The sequence below is a fragment of the Ostrea edulis genome, chromosome 1 (genome assembly GCF_947568905.1).
Source record: "Ostrea edulis chromosome 1, xbOstEdul1.1, whole genome shotgun sequence".
Classification (NCBI taxonomy): domain Eukaryota; kingdom Metazoa; phylum Mollusca; class Bivalvia; order Ostreida; family Ostreidae; genus Ostrea; species Ostrea edulis.
In genome coordinates, this window is record NC_079164.1 from 89,947,658 (window position 1) to 89,968,794 (window position 21,137).

The window sequence follows — 21,137 nt, forward strand, 5'->3', positions numbered from 1 at the left end:
TAGCTAGTTATTCAAGTACATACATTTAATGCATAATATTTTGTAGATCAAATGTCAAGTTTGCAAAAGATCGTTTCATAGGAAAAACCACTGTGTAGGAGAGGACACAGTTGACAAAGACTGTTTTATTGGCAGACTTTGTGAAATTAATTTTTGGGTATGTTTCTGTTTTATCTAGCTGGTAACATCATTCATCAGTTATTTGTACAATGAAGATCAGATGTCAGAAGGAGGTCATGGACGTACCTTATTGGTGAAGGCTTATATAGGCTGCAAGCCTGCTGCTTAATCCATTTATGTTTCATACATAATAAAATATTGTTTAAATTAAAAAAAAAGATCAGATGTATCAATGTCTTAATGTAGCTTTTTGATTACTTATCTATCTCTCTTTTAGGGCTGTGATTGCTGATTTGTTATTACCTTGAGCAAGTTTTCTGATCAGGTTTAAGTATGATCTGAATAATGAGCTATTGGAAAAATGTGTGCTACAAGAAATATGTTTACATCTACTACAGTGTATATTTTAAACACAGAGGTTCTATATGAATCCTCTGGTGTAGAACAGCATGGCAAAAGAGGCGTTGTTTGGTATCAACATCTCGTATAAAGTTCCACATAAAGAGATTATGGACCTGATATGCTTGCCTCTTAATACAATCTGTAAGATAATGTTAAAACTTATTGATATTTTTTATGGATAATAATCATATATTTTGCAAGTACTTGTAAACATGTATCCTGAGATTTGATTGTAAACAATAGTACACATATGGATGTTACTGAAGTTGAACTGATGGTGATGATTAAATCATTGATAAAGAATGTGCACCATTTGATGTCAAAAGGATCGACTATTCAATATTAAAATTTCTTTTAAAATTATTTCTTTATTGCAAGTGTACAGAATGCTGGAGTTGATTATAAATTGGGTAATTCATTGTAAATTTTGAATTATTTCATTCTCATTTTGGTATATGTAAGGGCAGACAAGGCTTCTAAACTGTATAAAATACTGCAAACATTTAGGACCTTTCTGTATACAAGTATAGGTTGTTAAAACATTCTGAATGATGGAACATGTTTTAATGTTTATGGAAAGTTAGCATACCTTCTATTGAGCCTTCAATGATACAACTGTACTTAACAGATTATTTGTCATACACCTTTCTGCATAAGAAAACAATGATCTTGCAATGTGTCAATTGAAAAAAAATAAAAAATATTCAATGTTCTGTGGTTGGATATGGAATTTATTTTATGAGTGGGGCAGGATTTTTTGTTACTTTCACAAGTGCAAAATAAGCACCAATAAATATATCAAATCATCCTGACTCGATAGACATCCTCCTCCTCCTAGGTAAGTTGACATGATATTCCATGTATTGTGTCAGGAATCTCATGTCAATCAACACAGCTTGCCCCTCCTAGGTAGGTTGACATGAGATTCCATACATTGTGTCAGAAATCCTAAGTCGGGCAATACAGTATGCTCCTCCTGGATAAGTTGACATGAAATTCCATGCATTGTGTAAGGAATCTCATGTCAGTCAACACAGCATTCTCCTCCTAGGTAAGTTGACATGAGATTCCATGCAAGGTGAAGATAACGAACAGTGATCAATCTCATAACTCCTACAAGCAATACAAAATAGATAGTTGGGCAAACACGGACCCCTGGGCACACCAGAGGTGGGATCAGGTGCTTAGGAGGAGTAAGCATCCCCTGTTGACCGGTCACACCCGCCGTGAGCCCCATATCCTGATCAGGTAAACGGAGTTATCCGTAGTCAAAATCAGTGTGCCAAGAACGGCTTAACAATCGGTATGAAACACGTCAGACAGCATTTGACCCAATGCGAGGTTGTATTGACGAACTAGATCGTTATAACGACCATAGAATTTGCGAAATGCTAACTTCAATCGAGACTGTTGAAATCCCTGTACCATCAACTTGTTTGTCAGTAGCTTACCTCGATTTAAAAACTGACTTTACCCAGAACAAGCTCTTGCATATCGAATCAGTTGAGATATATAAACACCATATGCAGGTGATAATGGAATATTGCTACATAAATGTGGGAAGTTGACGATGGAGAAGCTGAAATCATCCCGTTTGTCATACAGTTGAGTTGTTACATGAGATTCCATGCATTGTGTAAGGAATCTCATGTCAGTCAATACAACATGTTCCTCATAGGTAAGTTGACATGAGATTCCATGCAATATAAGGAATCTGATATCTAGTTCTGCATGTTACTGCTACAACAATTGACTTGAGATTGTAAATATTTAGACAGGTCAGATTTAGATGTATTTTTACTGGACAATATTTAAAGTAAAGCTTGTTTACCCTCTCCCGACCTGGGATAAAAAATTGGGTCAGTATAGGTAGGTGGGGAAAAAATTCAAATAATTTTTAACATCATTGTTGAATGTTCAGATCTTTTCATGTTTAAGGTATTTAGAAACTGAAAAATAGTTGTCAGGTTTAAAAAAAATTCTGGAATGATTAAAAAATCATTTCTGGAGGTTAAAAAAGTTTTGAGTCGAATCATTTCTAGCCATTCGATCGGTGTGGAGCGCCAAATTAACATAAACTAAAATAATTGAGGATATCTTCAATTATTTGAAGATATTATCAATTCAATTATTGCTCTCTCTCTAATTGAATTCATGTGCACATTAAATCAATTATTGCTCTCATCAATTGAATTAATGAGAGCAATAATTGATTTAATGCGTGCATTAATTCAATTATTGCTCTCTTCAATTCAATTGATGCGTACATTAATTGAATTAATGAGGGCAATGATAGATTTTATGCGTGCGTTAATTCAATTATTGCTCTCTTCAATTCAATTGATGAGAGCATCAATTTAGTAGAAATATTGCTCGCAATAATTAAGAGCTCGGTATAAATAATTTGATGATCTCTTTAATTCAATTGAAGATATCTTTCAATCATTTACAATACTTTTGTACAAGGAATTAATGCCCTCATGAATTCTTTTAAAGAGAGCAACAATTGAATTAAAGATATCTTTAATTTAATTGTGGATACGTTGAATTGAATATATCTTTAATTATATAGTTGCTCTCTCTAAAAGAATTATTGCTCTCTTCAAATGAATTAACGATATCATTAATTCAATTGAAGAGAGAAATAATTGAATTAGTGTGCGCATTAAATCAATTATTGCTCTCATCAAATAAATTAGTGCGTGCATCAATTCAATTATTACTCTCATCAATTGATTTAATGCGCGCATTATATCAATTATTGCTCTCTTCAATTGAATTGTAGCGCGTATCAATTCAATTGTTGATATCATTAATTCATTTGAAGATATTAATTCAATTAAAGTGCACATCAATTCATCTGAAGAATTAATGCTATCATAAATTCAATTAATGCGCCCAATAATTCAGAATTGAAGATATCATTAATTATTTGAAGAAATCTTTAATTCAATTGACGGGACCTCCGTGGCAGAGTGGTTAGAGCATCGCGCTCAAAATCACAAGGCCTCTCACCTCTGTCGGTTCGAATCCCGCTCGCGCCGGTAAGTGAGAAAGTTTCCCAGTTTACTTTCGGAAGGTCGGTGGTCTCTTCCCAGGTGCATTGTATCTGGGTTCTCTCTTCCACCAATAAAAACTAGGCGCCACCAGATAACTGAAAATTTGTTAAGTGGCGAAAAACATCAATCAATCAATTCAATTGTTGCGCGCATCAAATGAATTGAAGATATCTTCAATTATTTGAGTTTATGTTAATTTAGCGATCCATAGGTCGAGAAAGGGCAAACAAACACTTTTTTTTTAAAAAGATGGCCTGGTTGTAAAATTTTGTGTCAGTTCCTTTAATCAATAAATTCTTTCTTTTCATTCATTGTTAAACCTTGTCGACATAATTTGCAAGTTCCCATAATCAGTACTCGCATTATTTAGAATAGCGTATAATTGCGATAATTATCCTTCATAACTATTAGGTGACGACAATTTGATTCCGAGAAGGGTGGCAGATTTTGGAAATAAATAATCTACACTGGACTGACAAGAAAATATATAATATGTACGTGACTATTGCTACACCCCCCCCCCAATCGCCATCACCACTAAATAAAGATTATTTGTAATCCTGGGCGTTTTAGCTTTTTTTGGCTCGTCAAACTCTTTTGTAAGCTTTAAGGTCAGACGATACGTTCCCCAATAATACGTAATTCTTCCCGGCAAAGAATTTGTCTATGAAGTATTGTTACTTAACAAGTCTCCTCACAAAAAATTTAGGTACCTTTCCAGACATTTGTGCAAGATATCACAGGATCGTATTTCTTATATTATCCTACTGGAAAAAACTTGAATTACTGTAATTACAAATTTTGGTGTTTATAGTTGAAAAACATTTTAAAAATAGTTTAGAAAGAACATTGATAGATATTTTTGGTATATTACAAAGAAATACAAAATTCGATATTTGAGGAACGTGTCGTCAAACCTTAAGCTTAAACACCATTGAATATTAAAGTGAAAAATATCCTAGATACAGATTTTCCGTTATCTTTCTCTCTAACTCTGATATAAGCTATTTAAAACAGAACTGGAATTTTTATCGGATTAGGTACGGAGTAGGTTTTATACTTTATATAAAGTTTGTGCACATAAACGGTGACGTCGTGCATGAAATTCCTTGCATCTAGTCAATGCCCATAGGAAAAGTTGGTTACCCTTAAAGATATTTCTAAAACACCAGTTGTAAATGACGTAAAATTAAATATTATTTTACAAGTTTAATGTTACTAAATGTACACTTCTTTATAAAGCAGAAAATATATTTTAAAAATAAATTAAAGTTGTGACTGATTAACATGGATCCAGAGGCAGGACGGAACTATAATTTATGTAAAGAAATGTTTCCCTCCGTAAAATGAGCATATGGATACTGGAATATTTCACTTATATGGAGACGTCACCACTGCCAGTGGAAGGGCTGCAAAATTTTGTTTCCCTCCGTATATGGCTCACGGCGGGTGTGACCGGTCAACAAGGGATGCTTACTCCTCCTAGGCACCTGATCCCACCCGTGGTGTGTCCAGGGGTCCGTGTTTGCCCAACTATCTATTTTGTATTGCTTATAGGAGTTGAGATTGATCACTGTTCGTTATCTTCACCTTGCATATGAGCACCAGTATCCATATGCTCATTTTACGGAGGGAAACTTTTCTGGATATTAATCAAAGTTCCGTCCTGATTCTGGATCCATGTTGATCAGTCACAACTTTATAATTTCCTTATTTCTTTTTTTTTATTCTCTTCTATAAAAATTGGTGAACAATTTCTTTCCAGACTTCACAAAGTACATGTAGGCATAAATCCAATTTGAAATACAAAATGTAAGTTACTTCATAAAAAAGGTGAAGTTTACTTTCTTCTATATTTTGATGGAAGAATTCTTTTCTTAATATTAGAGCCAAACTTCTACAACCAACTGTGAAATATGATCAACTGTTCCGAAAGCTGTAACACTGTCATCGGTAAGTAGAATTTTCCAGATATTTTCCATATTCTCTGCAGTGATCCTGTAAACTATAACAGTTATAGAAATTTTTTTTCATTTGAAGATTAAAATATGTAAACAATTTTCAGAGTCGCAAAATGCTGTACAAAATTGTGGAATATTGTCAACTGTATTCGTCGTAGGCGTTGCATTTGCAGGGGCTTTCTTTGGACTGCTGATTGGTATTTTCTTTGCGTAACAGTCATTTTCACATTCTATGATAACAGTTTACTAATGATTGATTGATTGAATATTGTTTAACGACCCTCGGAGAATATTTCAATGTGATGGAGACGTCACCACTGCCGGTGAAGGGCTGCAAAATTTCTGCCTATGCTCAGTGCTTATGGCCTTTGAGCAGGGAAGGATCTTTATCGTACCACACTTGCTGTGACACGGGACCTCGGTTTTCGCGGTCTCATTCGAAGGACCGCCCTTTTTTGTCGCCTTCTACGACAAGCAAGGGGTACTGAGGACCTATTCTAACTCGGATCCCCACGGTATCAGTTTCCTATTATTATATGTATATAATTTCATCTTGAAAAATAATGTGTGTATAAATGTTTTGTCTGACCGAAGTGCCTTATCTCGCTCAGTATCGGAATTCCTTGCAGGTTTACCTATAAGTTATCTCGTTCAATATCCCTGTTTGGCATGCTTGATCTCGCTCAGTATTGAAGTCCTGAGGTGCCTTATCTAGCTGAATGTTAAGATATTGTTGGTATATGTAGTGGTTTAACTGTACATGTATTCATAGTATGGCGTACTCGTAAATAGGTTAAATTATTATCAACGCGAAAATATCGTGACAGTGACGGTGTCTAGTAATTTAAAACTATCTTACTTAGATATACATGTACTAGTTTTAGTAGGAAATGTCATTTTAATACCGAAAGAATCCAATCGGCAAACGGACAGAAAACCCACACATATGAGGAAGAAATGCGATTCCGGTATCACAATTACCAGGACATGAATAAGCGGTGCTCACAAACATCTGGAAATAACATGTACAATATACACATGTATGAATCTATAGGAGAGATTGAAATTCTTCCCGGAATCGCATTTCTTCCTCATATGTGTGGGTTTTCTGTCCGTTTGCCTTCAGAGCAGAAATGATTCAGGACACCCTATCGTTTCATACGAAACTATGAGAATCTAACCTTGGGAAACATTGTTATTTTTTTTTTAAAAATGTCACTGAACACATATTTCATCTATACTTTCCTTGCTTAGGTGTGTACAGATTTTATTTAACGATCTTATCTTCCTTGATTACGTGTGTACAGATTTTGTGGCCGTCAATTCAACATTTAGATATATCGACGACGTTTTATATACTAACAATAATAACCTTCATTCATATGTCGATTCGATAGATGTATATCCCTGTGAACTCCAAATAAAGGACACCACAGAGTCGTACACTTCTGCTTCATACTTAGATATTTCATTGAAAGTAGATACTAAATGCAAATTAGCAATCCAACTTTAAGACAAACGGGGTGATTTCAGCGTCTCCTTCGTCACTCCCCGTATTTATGTAGCAATATTCCGTTATCACCTGCATATGGTCTTTATATCTCTCAATTGATACGCAAGAACTTGTTCTGTGTATGGTCAGTTTTTAAAACAAGGCAGGCTACTGACAAACAAGTTGATGGTTCAGGGGTTTCAACAGTCTCGTTTATAGTCAGCATTTTGCAAATTCTATGGTCGTTATAACGATCTAGTTTGCCAATACAACCATCATTGGGTACAATGTTGTTTGACGTGTTTCAACCCGTTGTTAGAGCGTTCTTGGTACATTGATTTGGACTACGGATAACTCCCGTTTCCCTGATCAAGGTATAGGACTCGCGGCGGATGTGACCTGTCCACAGGGGATGCTTACTCCTCTGGTGTGTCCAATTCGCTATTTTGTATTGCTTATAGGAGTTCTGCGATTGACCACTGTTCGTTATCTTCAACTTCTATTTAACAATATTATCTTCTTTGATGAGTTGTGGAGCCTCCGTAACCGAGTGGTTAAAGCATCGCGCTCAAAATCACACGGCCTCTCATCTTAGCACCTTTGAGCGTACATGTACATAGTGTATGAAATGGGTGCTATATAAATATGGTATTATTATTATCTCCAGTAGACGCGCCTCTCTCCGGATTCGAATCCCGCTCGCGCCGGTAAGTGAGAAAGTTTCCCAGTTTACTTTCGGAACTTAGTATCTGGGTTCTCTCTTCCAACAATTAAAACTGGGCTCCACAATATAACTGAAAAATTGTTGAGTGTGGCAAAAAACAGCAAAACAAACAATCAATCGATTAGTTGTGTATAGATCTTATTTAACATTCTTATTTTTCCTTGATTAGTTGGGTAAAGATATCAATTGATAATTTTATGTCCCTTGATTATTGTGTAAAGATCTTATTTAACAATCTTATCTCCCCTGATTAGGTGTGTACATATCTTATTTAACAATCTTATCACCCCTGATTAGGTGTGTACACATCTTATTTATCAATCTAATCTCCCCTGATTAGGTGTGTACATATCTTATTTAACAATCTTATCTCCCCTGATTAGGTGTGTCCATATCTTATTTATCAATCTAATCTCCCCTGATTAGGTGTGTACACATCTTATTTATCAATCTAATCTCCCCTGATTAGGTGTGTACATATCTTATTTAACAATCTTATCTCCCCTGAGTAGGTGTGTACACATCTTATTTATCAATCTAATCTCCCCTGAGTAGGTGTGTACACATCTTATTTATCAATCTAATCTCCCCTGATTAGGTGTGTACATATCTTATTTCACAATCTTATCTCCCCTGATTAGGTGTGTCCATATCTTATTTAACAATCTCCTCTCCCTTGATTTGTTGTGTACAGCTTCATCTCCATTTGTACTGCAACATGTTGAACAAACCTTAAACTATCATTTAAACATTGAATGCTTTAATAGACAATGAATATTCGTTCGTTATTCATGCTCGTGGGTTTTAAAAATTACTAGGTGGCTGTTAAGAATGTAAATTTCATTTATGAAAATGCATGAGAATATGAACTGCGATGCTTTACGCCCAGCATACTTCACGAAGCATTGACGCTTCATGAACAAGAGTATGTCAGCATGAACTTGTGTTCTTCACACCCCTTATGTATTTTAAAAAATGAAAATTATTTCTTACATTCGCTTCTAATTTCCTTTCTGTCGTATTATAGTTTGCTCACAATTGAAACGCATTCATGGGGAAATGGCAATCATAAAATTTGTTAAGATATTAAAAGCGAGAACATTGGAAATTGAAATATTAATAAAATTTTAAATGTTATTATGTCGCAAAATGTATCGTCTGTAATTTGTACGTTCTGAAATCTGTTTCATTAAAAAATTACAAAATGACTCGAACGGAAATATTTACTTTATACATATATATCTTTCACCGGCAGTGGTGGCATCTCCATGAGTGAAAAATTCTCTAGAGGGACGTTAAACAATATTTAATCAATATATATATATATATATATATATATATATATATATATATATATATATCCAAACAGTAAAAAATAAAAATGAAATTGAAACGTTAGCGCTTTCATAAATATTCTTTGTTGATAATAGTTTCATCCTTTCCTAATGATGTCAAGGCTTTTCTCCTTACCTATGGTTAAATTCTGTTTTAATTTGTCACTATTTGTGGAATCAAGTGGTAAAGTTTTTCGAGTTTCACACACCGCGTCTAATGTGTTGTTCCGGCCTTTCTTAGGGTTGAACTTAGATTTATTTCGGAGAAGATCCTTTTGTTCAGGAATATCATCATCGCTACCTTCACTATGAAACAATTCAGCTAATCTTAATCTTCGGGTGTATTCTTTGATGTCGTTAAACAATTCCTGTTCATTGCTTTTTGCGATGGATGCACATTTCAATCTTTTTGACAGAAATCACTAAATAAGCGCTAACGTTTTAATTTTGTGTTACCTTTTATTCTTTCAATATATCGACGGCGTTTTATCTATTAAAAATACTCATTTTCATTCATACTCAATGTGATATATTCCAGTGAACTTGGAATAAAAAACCAGTCTTCAACATCTTTTACATTCTTGGATATTACAACCGTACTTCAGCTTATTCATAAGTCTAACACAAAAAGTATAGTGATGAGAATACACTTTATATCTCAAATAACTGTATGTTGTTCGGAACCTGGATAAATGAAGTGCTTTTGAAAGGATTGTTTTGTTTAAAATGTAAATTTGACAATTTGTAACTTGCCGGGTGAAACAAGTACTTTTAAAAGTGTTTAGATGTTTTCATAATTGGGTACTTGATGTGCAAGATAATGTTGTGCCAACTTGTGAAGTAATAATGTCCTTTGAAAACTACTCATTATAGTAATTTTTACAGGTTTTTCACTATTGTTAACTCGTGGTGTTTAATACGGAAGTTCCGAATTCCCCAAGAGTTACTTCCCTTTGTCTTTTCGAAGTTACCAGTTTCTGTTGATATGATTTGTTGTCCATTTCAGTTTCAGACAACACAAGTGTACCTCCAAACAAACACAAGAAATTAATGCAAGTGCGTGATTTTTCAAAAATTCCTTCAATAATTGTATTTTTATTTTCTTGAAGTAACACCATGGCCGACTAGCATCTATAGTTACTAGGCCCATACCTACGCTGTTTACAATTAGATATATTTGAAAAGATATGAACTGCATGTTTAAACCCAGTTGTTCCCATTGTGTAATTTATGATATTCAATTGAAAATCAATTCAAGAATTAGACTATTATATTTTTCAGCATTGCTTTCCATAGCTCTTCCGTTAATCGCTACTTACCCAAAGAATTAGGCGGAAGATTAAAGATATATATGAAAAATGCGCAAGTTAAAAAGGTTTCAGAATGTAAATATAAGCAATGAATTATTATTTTTTGAAAGATGTAGTCTCATAACTGCAACGGTGTGTGCAAACAAATTGTCATAACGCGCTAACGCTAACCGGCCGGGACAGATCTAAGTAATTAAACAAGAGGCCCAAGGGCCTAGAATCGCTCTTCTGATAAATTGTACAACCCCACCATTTCTATTCTTAACCTCTTAGTATTCTAAATCTTTAGTTAAATCCTAAGAATTCAAAAAAAGTAGGTCAATGTGACCTACTTTTTGGTTTACACATTTTGAGAACCCAAGAAATATCAACTGACAAAGTTTGATGATTTTAAGCCAATTAGTATCATAATATTGAAATATAGCTGTCAAATTCCAATCATAGGTCATGGTGACCTACTTTTTGGTCAGCGAACTCCGAACATGCAAGACCCATCAACTGACAAAGTTTGATGACTGTAGGTCAAATAGTATCTGAAATATATAAATATAGCCGTCCAATTCCAAAAGTAGGTCAAGTTGACCTACTTTTTGGTCGAAACCCTTCAAACATGCAAGACCCAACAACTGACAAAGTTTGATGACTGTAGGTCAAATAGTATCTGAAATATATAAATATAGCCATCCAATTACAAAAGTAGGTCAAGGTGTCCTATTTTTTGGTCGAAACCCTTCGAACATGCAAGACCCATCAACTGACAAAGTTTGATGACTGTAGGTCAAATAGTATCTGAAATATATAAATATAGCCGTCAAATTCCAAAACTAGGTCAAGGTGACCTACTTTTTGGTAGATACACTCCAAAGACTCAAGATACATCAACTGACAAAGTTTGATGATTGTAGGTCAAATAGTGTCTGAAATATAGTAATTTAGCTGTCAAATACCAAAAGTAGGTCACGGTGACCTACTTTTTGGTCGACACAAACCGAAGACTGAAGACGCATCAACTGACAAAGTTTGATGATCCTAGGTTTTACAGTGTCCAAAATATGCATCTAAAATTGAAAATGTGAAATTTGAATATCTGCAAAATTCAAAAAGTAGGTCACTGTGACTTACTTTTTTATAAATATGTTTCAAGGCCTCAAGATGCATCAACTTACAAGATTTGATGATTCTAAACCTCTCGGTATTTGAAATAACAACTTAAAATATATCTATAAATGATAAGCCATAAAATTCAGAAAGTAGGTCACGGTGACCTATTTTTCAGTTGACGCATTTTATCCCATGATCCACCAACTGACAAGTTTTGATGATCATAGGCTTCAAAGTGTCCAAGATATGCATCAAAATTAATTTTAAAATAAATACCTGCAAAATTCAAAAAGTAGGTCACCGTGACCTACTTTTGAGACAACTTGACACAAGGACCTAAGATGCATCAACTGTCAAAATTTGATGATCCTAGTCTTTATAATGACTAAAATATCAAAGATTTAAGGAAATATAAATTTAGGTCAACTTTGAAGTGACCTTGAGACCACGCCATTTGCCCCAGGGTAATGCCTTGAACAATTTTTAATCTATAACATATCCTTATCTTTATGTGTACGTTTGGTGATAATCTGCCCAGTGGTTCTTGAGAAGAAGATTTTTTAGCAACCACTACTTTTGTTTGTATTTTCCTGATTATCTCCCCTTGTTAAAGGGTCACATCCCTCTATTTAGTATGTATGAAAGCCCTTGGGCCAATGATACCCTGTAACAAATTTGAAAAAAATTGGCCAAGGGATTCTTGAGTTATAGCCCTTTTTGTAAAAAGTTTACGCACACCGCACAAATGGCCATAGCATTAGCTCTTTGAGCCTTCGGCTCAGAAGAGCTAAAAAGGTAGTGATACTTCCATCGCCAAACGCTTGGCATCAGGCGTGAATGTCACGGGTCCTCGATGACCTTAAAAACAGATGTCCCGTGCCACAGTAGGTGTGGCACGCTAAAGAACCCTCACTGCTCAATGGCCGTATGCGCCGAGCATTTGAAGCCCTTCACCGGTATTGGTGACGTCTCCATATGAGTGAACAATTCTCGAGAGGGACGTTAAGCAAGATACAATCAATCAAATTTTATGCATACACCGTTATGAGACTACATCTTTCAAACAACAAGAGATGTTTGTAAAACACATATGCCCCCCATGGTGCAAAATTGAAAAGGGTTATACACACACACACATCATTTAATTGAGAGTAGTATCATCAATTCAAAATATTGAGCAGACAATATCTTCCTATGTCAAGAGTGGATTGACCATGTGACCTAAAAATCAATAGGGGTCATCAACTCCTGAAGATGTACCAGTGCACCAAGTTTGATGTCTGTCAAGCAAAGGGTTCTCAAGATATTGAACGGACAGTATATTCCTATGTCCAATTTGACCCTTGACTTTTGACCATGTGACCTTAAAATAATTAGTAGTCATCTTCTCCTGAAGATGTACCAGTGTACCAAGTTTGATGTCTGTCAAGCAAAGGGTTCTCAAGATATTGACCGGACAGTATATTCCTATGTACAGTTTAACCCTTGACCTTTGACCACACAACCTCAAAATCAATAAGTGTCATCTTCTCCTGAAAATGTACCAGTGTACCAAGTTTGATGTCTGTCAAGCAAAGGGTTCTCAAGATATGGAGCAGACAGTATATTCCAATGTCCAGTTTGACCCTTGACCTTTGACCATGTGATCTGAATATCAATAGGGGTCGTCTTCTCCTGAAGACGTACCAGTGTACCACGTTTGATGTCTGTCAAGTAAAGGGTTCTCAAGATATTGAACGGACAGTATATTCCTATGTCCAGTTTGACCCTTGAATTTTAAACATGTGACCTCAAAATAAATAGGGGTAATTTTCTCCTGAAGATGTACCAGTGTACCAAGTTTGATGTCTGTCAAGCGAATGGTTATCAAAATATTGAACGGACAGTATATTCCTGTTTAGTGTGACCCTTAACCTTTGACCATGTGACCTCAAAATCAATAGTGGTCGTCTTCTCCAGAAGTCGTATCAGTGTACCAAGTTTGATGTCTGTCAAGAAAAGGGTTCTCAAGATACTGAGCAGACAGTATATTCCCATGTCAAGTTTGACCCTTGACCTTTGACCATGTGACCTCAAAATCAATAGGGGTCATCTTCTCTTGAAGATGTACCAGTGTATCAAGTTTGATGTCTGTCAAGCAAAGGCTTCTTGAGATATTTGACGGACAGTATATTCCTATGTCCAGTTTGACACTTGACCTTTGACCATGTGACCTCAAAATCAATGGGGGTCATCTTCTTCTGAAGATGTACTGGCGTACCAAGTTTGATGTCTGTCAAGCAAAGGGTTCTTTAGACATTGAATGGTCAGTATATTCCTATGCCCAGATATTGAGCGGACATTATATTCCTATGTCCAGAGTAGATTGACCCTTGACCTTTAACCTTTTGACCTGAAAAACAATAAGGATCCTCTTCTACTCAAAACTAACCCACATATGAAATATTATTATCATCAAGTGAATGGTTCTCAAGATATTGAACGGACAACACATGGTCTACAGACCGACCGACCGACCGAACGACCGAGCGATCGACCGACAGGTGCAAAACAATATGCCCCCTCTTTTTCAAAGGGGGGCATAATAATAATTCATTGCTTAAATGTCTTGCAAGTGTGATTACAGTTTCACTTCTAAACAAATCTGTGTAAATGTCGAACGTTAAATAGCTTTTGAAATCATGAGTTTCAATTTTTCAGCATCTCTTCACCTATTATCTCTCTATCTAACTCCACGTCAAAATCATTTCGCGCAAGCTCGTAATGTCTGCCATCTTTAATATGTGTAGCAGTGACTCACATTTGCGTCATCTGGCGTTAAGTCAAACCGACGAATTGAGTAGTAACGTAAAAGGGAATTATAAGCATAGCAACTGTCTTCACTAATTCCTTGCATCATTTCATTTCCCGAAGCATCATTCCTCCCGTTGAAACTATTGGTGTTTTTGTCTAGCATCTTTTCCTCATCTCTTCTATTGAAAGCAAAACCATAAGGATTGTCATCCATGGAGACTGTCTCCGAGTTTTCTGCAGTGTTTGACGTGTAAAGAGACCCACGGTTTACTCTCAGTGTTAGTGTACTATAGCATGACTCTTCCTCGCTTAAGTGCAAAGGATTTCCATATGTATGGTCCACTTCATTATGAATATCGCCAACTCTGTTTTCTACATCACCACCATAGGAAGCACCGTGACGAATGTCTTGTTCTGAAATTACATCCATGATTTAGGTAAAATGTTTTCCAATAAATTCACACAAACTATAATTACATTAAAATGCGACTCAAAATTTTAAAGACGCTGGTCTGTTAGGGAGCAGTTTCAGTATACGTCACATATATTTAACCTGCATCACATAATCATCAGCTAACGTTTACCAATAGATTTAAAGTACAGAATGTCCGGCAACTGAATTGACGATGGTGAAGATTTAAAGTGCAGACTGTCCAGTAGGGCACCTGCTACACTGCAGCTGAATTCGTCGACCAATGACATTTATATGGAGAGTTTGTGTAGAAAAGGCAATGTTAACGTAGACGTCTTTGAAAACACTGGATTGAAATTTATTTTTTCTCATTTTTTAATGTTCAATATATTTGCTTTAATCCTTTGTGACCTTAATAGGAGTTTTCAATTATTTTCAATCTCCCCCAGAGGGCGCTACGTATTCTATGAAACTTGAATATGCCCTCTTGTAGAGATTGGTTTCAAAAGTGAGTCTCCAAGCTCGATGTTTATACATGTACATCTATGAAAAAAATATCGCACAGAGCTCAATGTGAGCAAGAGGCTAACTCCTGCTAACCAAGATCTCATTTGTTCTGGTCACATTTATATACATACATGAATGTGAAAGACACCAAATCATTAAAACGCGGCAAACTTCGTTAGTTTATAGTTACATTTGAATTTTCTATTAACTCTCATTATAAATCTAGGGAGTATTAGTATTAGACAAAATTCAAACTGACTGGAAATATATATTATCATTTAACAAAAAGAATATTTCAATCCAATGTTGATAATGACATCTTCATTAAGCTTGGGTTGTTCTCAGGACACGTCGAATAAATGTAATAAAATTCCATTGGTTGATGAAGCGGCTAATGACTGCACTACGCAAAATAATGACGCTGTGCAATACTGATAATGCTGCTTTATTTACCAGTGTATTAGTAAAAATGTTTGTAAGAATCATAGATTCACCTTGTTTCTTCTCTTGCTTTCCAAATGTATAATTGCTGCAAATTTTAATATAACAAGTAAGTATCTAGGGTTATTCATGTAAGACAATGCATTTAATGTTATCAAGTTTGATATACGAGAAGAAAATCAATTCATATTACCAATATACAACTCCAATAAATAGCAAACACCCAACTATTACACCAGGTAATGAGATATGTAATAGAAACTGTAACACATCCTTCTGGTTCGAATCTATCAGAACAAACAGAAAAATCACAAATATTATAAGGACGTATAAAAAATGTGAGTGTTATATACTTATATATGTACGTGTAAGGAGCATACAGTATGTCAATATTCTGTCATTGGTAGTACGTGTGACGCAGCTAAAATATTTAAAAGAATGGTTACCTTAAAATGTGCGAGGCCGCTACGTTCTTAAAAATCCAACTTGCGTGTAATTATATAACGTTGTGTTGATAAACGACTACATTGTAACTTCTAAACAGTCCTAATGAAACCATCGCCAGATTTACATTTATATCTTCTGACTAAGGCAAACCGAGACTCTCTTGTACGAGAATGCAATACAATGACGCATGAAATATCTCAAAACTTTATGACGTCAAAGATAGTATGATATAAAGAATGGGCAATATACAAACATAACGACAAATAGAAAGTTTACAGGAGAACTTTGATATTTACCCATTTCTGGATTATCTAATCCATTTGTAGCTGTCGTATCTAAACCATAGGTAGCATCTAAAGAAATTAAACACAGTGACTGTGTCGGTACTGGGTCCGAACTGTTGAGATCTGTTGTACTGTTGTCAGGTACAGGTGTTTGTACGACACAACCACACACATGATGGCAGTATTCTGTATCATCATCACATTGACATGAAGCCCGACACTTTGCACCGTAATACCCCGATGGACATGTACTGTTGCAATTTAGTCCATGAAATCCAGGCAAACATTCTATAAATAATTGTTGAAACATTCACCCGAATAATTAAGGAACGCTCATGCTTAGTCGCTAAATGCAATTCTATTAAAGAACTTGAAATGATGGTTACGTTTAAATGAAATACCGAATTTAAAATCTTCAATTGAACATTAGAATTTAGATAGAGTGTAATCTACCTATACACATATTATTTTTTTCCATGGATCCGGTGCAACACTCTTTCTGCGACACAATCTTGCCACTATAAAAATAACGAAAAAAAATAAATAAGCAATTTATCTGCCTCGTAACGAAAAATCTACCGAAAAATAAACTTTCAGTAAAACTATATACCTTTTAGATACGTTTCTATAACAAAGATTTCCCCCCTCCAAAGTCCATGACAGATGTGCTGAAGAAAATAAAAGAATGACCTTTACAAACACGACCATGGCTTAATCATAGCACAAACAACTCTTTTAAAGTAATATCGAGGTTTTAAGAGACGTTTTAATATATCGGCACTGGGTGATATATCTGATAGCAAAGCATCAAACAGGAAAAGGAGTATAATTAAAGTGATGTCATCCAATAGCGGCATACAAAACATTACAAGTACTGCCCTATAGTCTGAATTATCTATTAATTGTTTAATTAATCAACATCATAATGAACAAGTGCAGATATGTAACAGTGATCAATATCACAAATCGCATAAATATTACATGAATTAAGAGAAGGACAAATAAGCACCCCTGGTGATACCAGAGGTGGGATCAGGTACATGTAGCTAGGAGTAAGCATTCCCAGTTGACAGGTCAGTCCGCCATGATTCCTATATCGTGATAATAATCAGGTAAACGGAGTAACCCGAATGTAAAAAACGGCCTTACAATTGTTATGAAACACGGCAAACACCATTTGACCCAGGGATAGATTGTATTTTCAAAAAAGATCATTATAATGCGAGTGTAGAGTGTGCAAAATGCTGACGTTGAAACAAAGGCTGTTGAAATATCTACAAAATCAACTTATCTATCAGTAGCCTGTCTTGATTAAAAAATTGATCATATGTAGAACATGCCTCACCGCTATGTTATGAAAATGATCGACTTGTTAAGGTGTGTCTTTACAATACCGTTTCGTCATTGATAGCAAAGTACACGACTCACGAAGGAATAGTTATACTTTGGAAGTAATGCATAAATATTATTTTAATGATCAGGTAAAATGTATTACATTAGAAAATAAATTATCAATGTCATGTTGAGACTTAAAATGAAAACGTATTGAAAATTAAAAAAAAAAGATATTCCAAGGACAAAATTTACGAATTAATTGTAACATTCCATCAAATTGTAACAATTTTTTCAATACAGATTGTAGGATTACGGTTGATAATCTCATTTCGAATTATCCAAGTCAAATACCCAGCATCCCACGTTGTAAAACGCATACAAAAAGAAACACTTTAATAAACTCTTGAATTTTGCTTCCATACCCACTCGGTCCAGTCAGACATAGGAAAGGTCAAGGGAAAAGAAAGTATTTTAATTCCTGTTCAGACAGTATTGTTGTGTCGCGGAAAAATCTTATTTCGCATTTATTTCGACAATCATAATCGACTATATGTTCCAATTTTTGCTTGGCCCTTCACCAGTGTAATTAATCAGAAAACAAAGCATTTTTAAAAATACATGCATACGAGGGTATTCTTCGCGACACTTTATGCCGGCATAATTCATATAGCGCGTTAGTTTTCGCTTCGTGATAAATATGCCGGCGTGATGCGTTGCAGTTCATACCCTCCTCTATTTTCGACAAGACTATCGTAAATAGTATACAAATGTCATACGCCCGTGAGGTTATATAGGGTGTTTTTGTTATAATATCTTTTCAATTTGTGATATTGATTAGCAAACATGGCAAAAATGAGAAGATTCGTAGAACTTTACTTAAATGTTAGAATCGGACATCACCAAGCTCAGAGACATACTTTGTTTTGTTACACGAATAAAGAAGTTAGGTATTATATTACCTGTTCTGTTAAATTTTCATATCTATTCAGCGTAGCTTATTGGATATATAATTAACTTATAAATCTGTGAATCATAGGTTTGAATCTTGCATAATTTGAATTTGTTTTAGTAATAAAATGTACTTTTGCAATATTTTATGCAAAATTTATTATTATATCAGCTTAATATTATATGAATGTACTACTTTCCTTTTATTATGAATTTCGTGGATTCTCATACCTCTTTAAACTTCCCTCAACAAGGCATTATTTACAACTGCAACGCATTCATGAGGAAATGGCTATTACTACATGTACAATTTGTTAAGGTGTCGAAGGCAAAGCTATTAGAAATATAAACATAGTTACGATGAAGGTCACCAAAATGTTTTAGGCCAGTGTAAATGATAATGCATGTATTGTATGAGCTATGTGGGTATATAGCCTAAGCATCAATAAATACAGGTCAAAGGCAACTATTTTTTTTCAAAATGGTACAATCAATGAAAGAACTATTTACAAATGTTGGCAATCATTGGACAATATTTACAAGAATGCGACTTTTATAGAAAAAAAAATTGAAAACTTTTATAATACAACTCTTTATATACACGAATTGATTTTAGTTTTTTAACCTGTTTATATATTTTTAAATTTTATGTCCGTCGGGTGTCCCGTGTCAAGGATCACAACCCTTCTGGCACGCAAAAATCGTTTCCCTGATGTTCGAAAAAGAGTAGGCTCACTGGGGGCCGTCAGGGAAACTCAAATACTCACAACCAAACATCTTTCAATTAGTTAACCGCCGTAAAATGGCTGAAATACTGCCAAAACGGCGTGAAACCTCAATCAATCAATTGTCTCTTAGAAGGATTCGAACAAGAATTTTGCACATTTCGTTTCACCAGTGACCTCAACCTTATTCACGTCACCTTTGTCAAGAAGTGTCAGCATATCATCTTCGTTTCCACAATACTCGCGTTGAGATAAGAATTATTTCTCCATGACTTTATGTCAGGATTAAGACCCAATTAATTCATGAACACCTTTGTCTCCATTATGATTATCTGATATTTCTTTGTTGCAGACCGGAAATCAAAATATGTTTTCCATATACTTTGACATTAGAATGTTTTGAAAACACATTTGATTACCAACTGTGGCATTAAAACTACGTTTCTTCAAAACGCAATGTTGGTAGAAACGTCAACGGGTGTCAATGTGTATTCCTCATTGTAACCCTAATTTGTCATCACTTCTGGTTTACTGAACAAGAAACTGATAGATGGAAAGCATTAATGTTAGCGAGTTTAATACGATATTTTGATAATTTCTCGACTTTTGGACCTTTTTATAACAAGAGATGTTTGTAAAACACATATCCCCCCCGGTGCAAAATAGAAAAGGGTTATAAACACGCATCATTTAATTGATAGTAGTATCATCAATTCAAAATATTGAACAAACAATATCTTCCTATGTCAAAAGTGGATTGACATTGTGACCTAAAATTCAATAGGGTCATCTACTTCTTATGCTGTACCAGTGTACCAAGTTTGGTGTCAATCAAGAAAATAATTCTTAAAATATAGGAGACGATATATTACTATGTCCAGTTTAACCACTGACCTTTGACCATGTGACCTCAAAATCAATAGGGGTAATCTTCTCCTGAAGATGTACCAGTGAACGAAGTTGGATGTCTGTCAAGCAAAGGGTTCTAAAGATATTGAGCGGATAGTATATTACTATGTCCAGTTTGATCCTTGACCATGTGACCTCAAAATCAATAGGGGTCATTTTCTCCTGAAGATGTACCAGTGTACTGAGTTTGATATCTATCAAGCAAAGGGTTCTCAAGATATTGAGCGGACAGTACATTCCAATGTCCAGTTTGGCCTTTGACCATGTGACCTCAAAATCAAGAGGTGTCATCTACTTCTTAGGATGTACCAGTGGACGAAGTCTGATGTCTGTCAAGCAAAGGGTTCTCAATATATTGAGCGGACAGTATATTCTTATGCCCAGAGTAGTTTGACCCCTGACTTTTTCACCTGAAAAACAATAGGGGTCCTCTTCTACTCATAACCAAGCCACATGTGAAATATCATTATGATCAAGTAAATGGTTCTCAAGATATTGAGCGGACAGCATGTGGTCTACTGACCGACTTACAGCTGCAAAGCAATATGCCTCTCGTCTTTGAAGGAGGTATTATAAGTGACTTAAGGTCGTCATTTTAACTATGTTGACATCACCAGTAATGTCATGTTCAGCTGGGCTTTAGCTGAAGGAAAACCCTTACTTTTTTAAAGCATTCTATGACTGTAGTACTACTGCCTGCAAACAACGCTGCTCAAGTTTGGGTTAAGTATCTCTAGTCATAGTAGCGGGTGTAATGTCTTAATTTTAATGATGAGATTGATTAGTCTGAATATTTCTGATCGACAATTGTTACAATAGCTGTCTATCAATCA

General features: G+C 35.1%; 2 protein-coding genes across 2 annotated transcripts; both read right to left on the minus strand.

The window, feature by feature from the left end:
* Nucleotides 1-9,812: 9,812 nt before the first annotated feature.
* On the minus strand, nt 9,813-16,215 carry LOC125677876 (uncharacterized). The gene is made up of 5 exons (XM_056144848.1): nt 16,191-16,215; nt 15,850-15,943; nt 15,710-15,744; nt 14,304-14,710; nt 9,813-10,119 (listed from the first exon to the last, which is right to left on the minus strand). Exons 1-5 carry the CDS (start codon nt 16,213-16,215, stop codon nt 10,060-10,062), a joined length of 621 nt encoding a protein of 206 aa, XP_056000823.1. The 3' UTR covers nt 9,813-10,059.
* On the minus strand, nt 16,209-17,128 carry LOC125657365 (platelet endothelial aggregation receptor 1-like). Its single transcript, XM_048887980.2, has 3 exons — nt 16,998-17,128; nt 16,841-16,905; nt 16,209-16,675 (listed from the first exon to the last, which is right to left on the minus strand). Exons 1-3 carry the CDS (start codon nt 17,093-17,095, stop codon nt 16,317-16,319), a joined length of 522 nt encoding a protein of 173 aa, XP_048743937.2. The 5' UTR covers nt 17,096-17,128; the 3' UTR covers nt 16,209-16,316.
* Nucleotides 17,129-21,137: the final 4,009 nt, after the last annotated feature.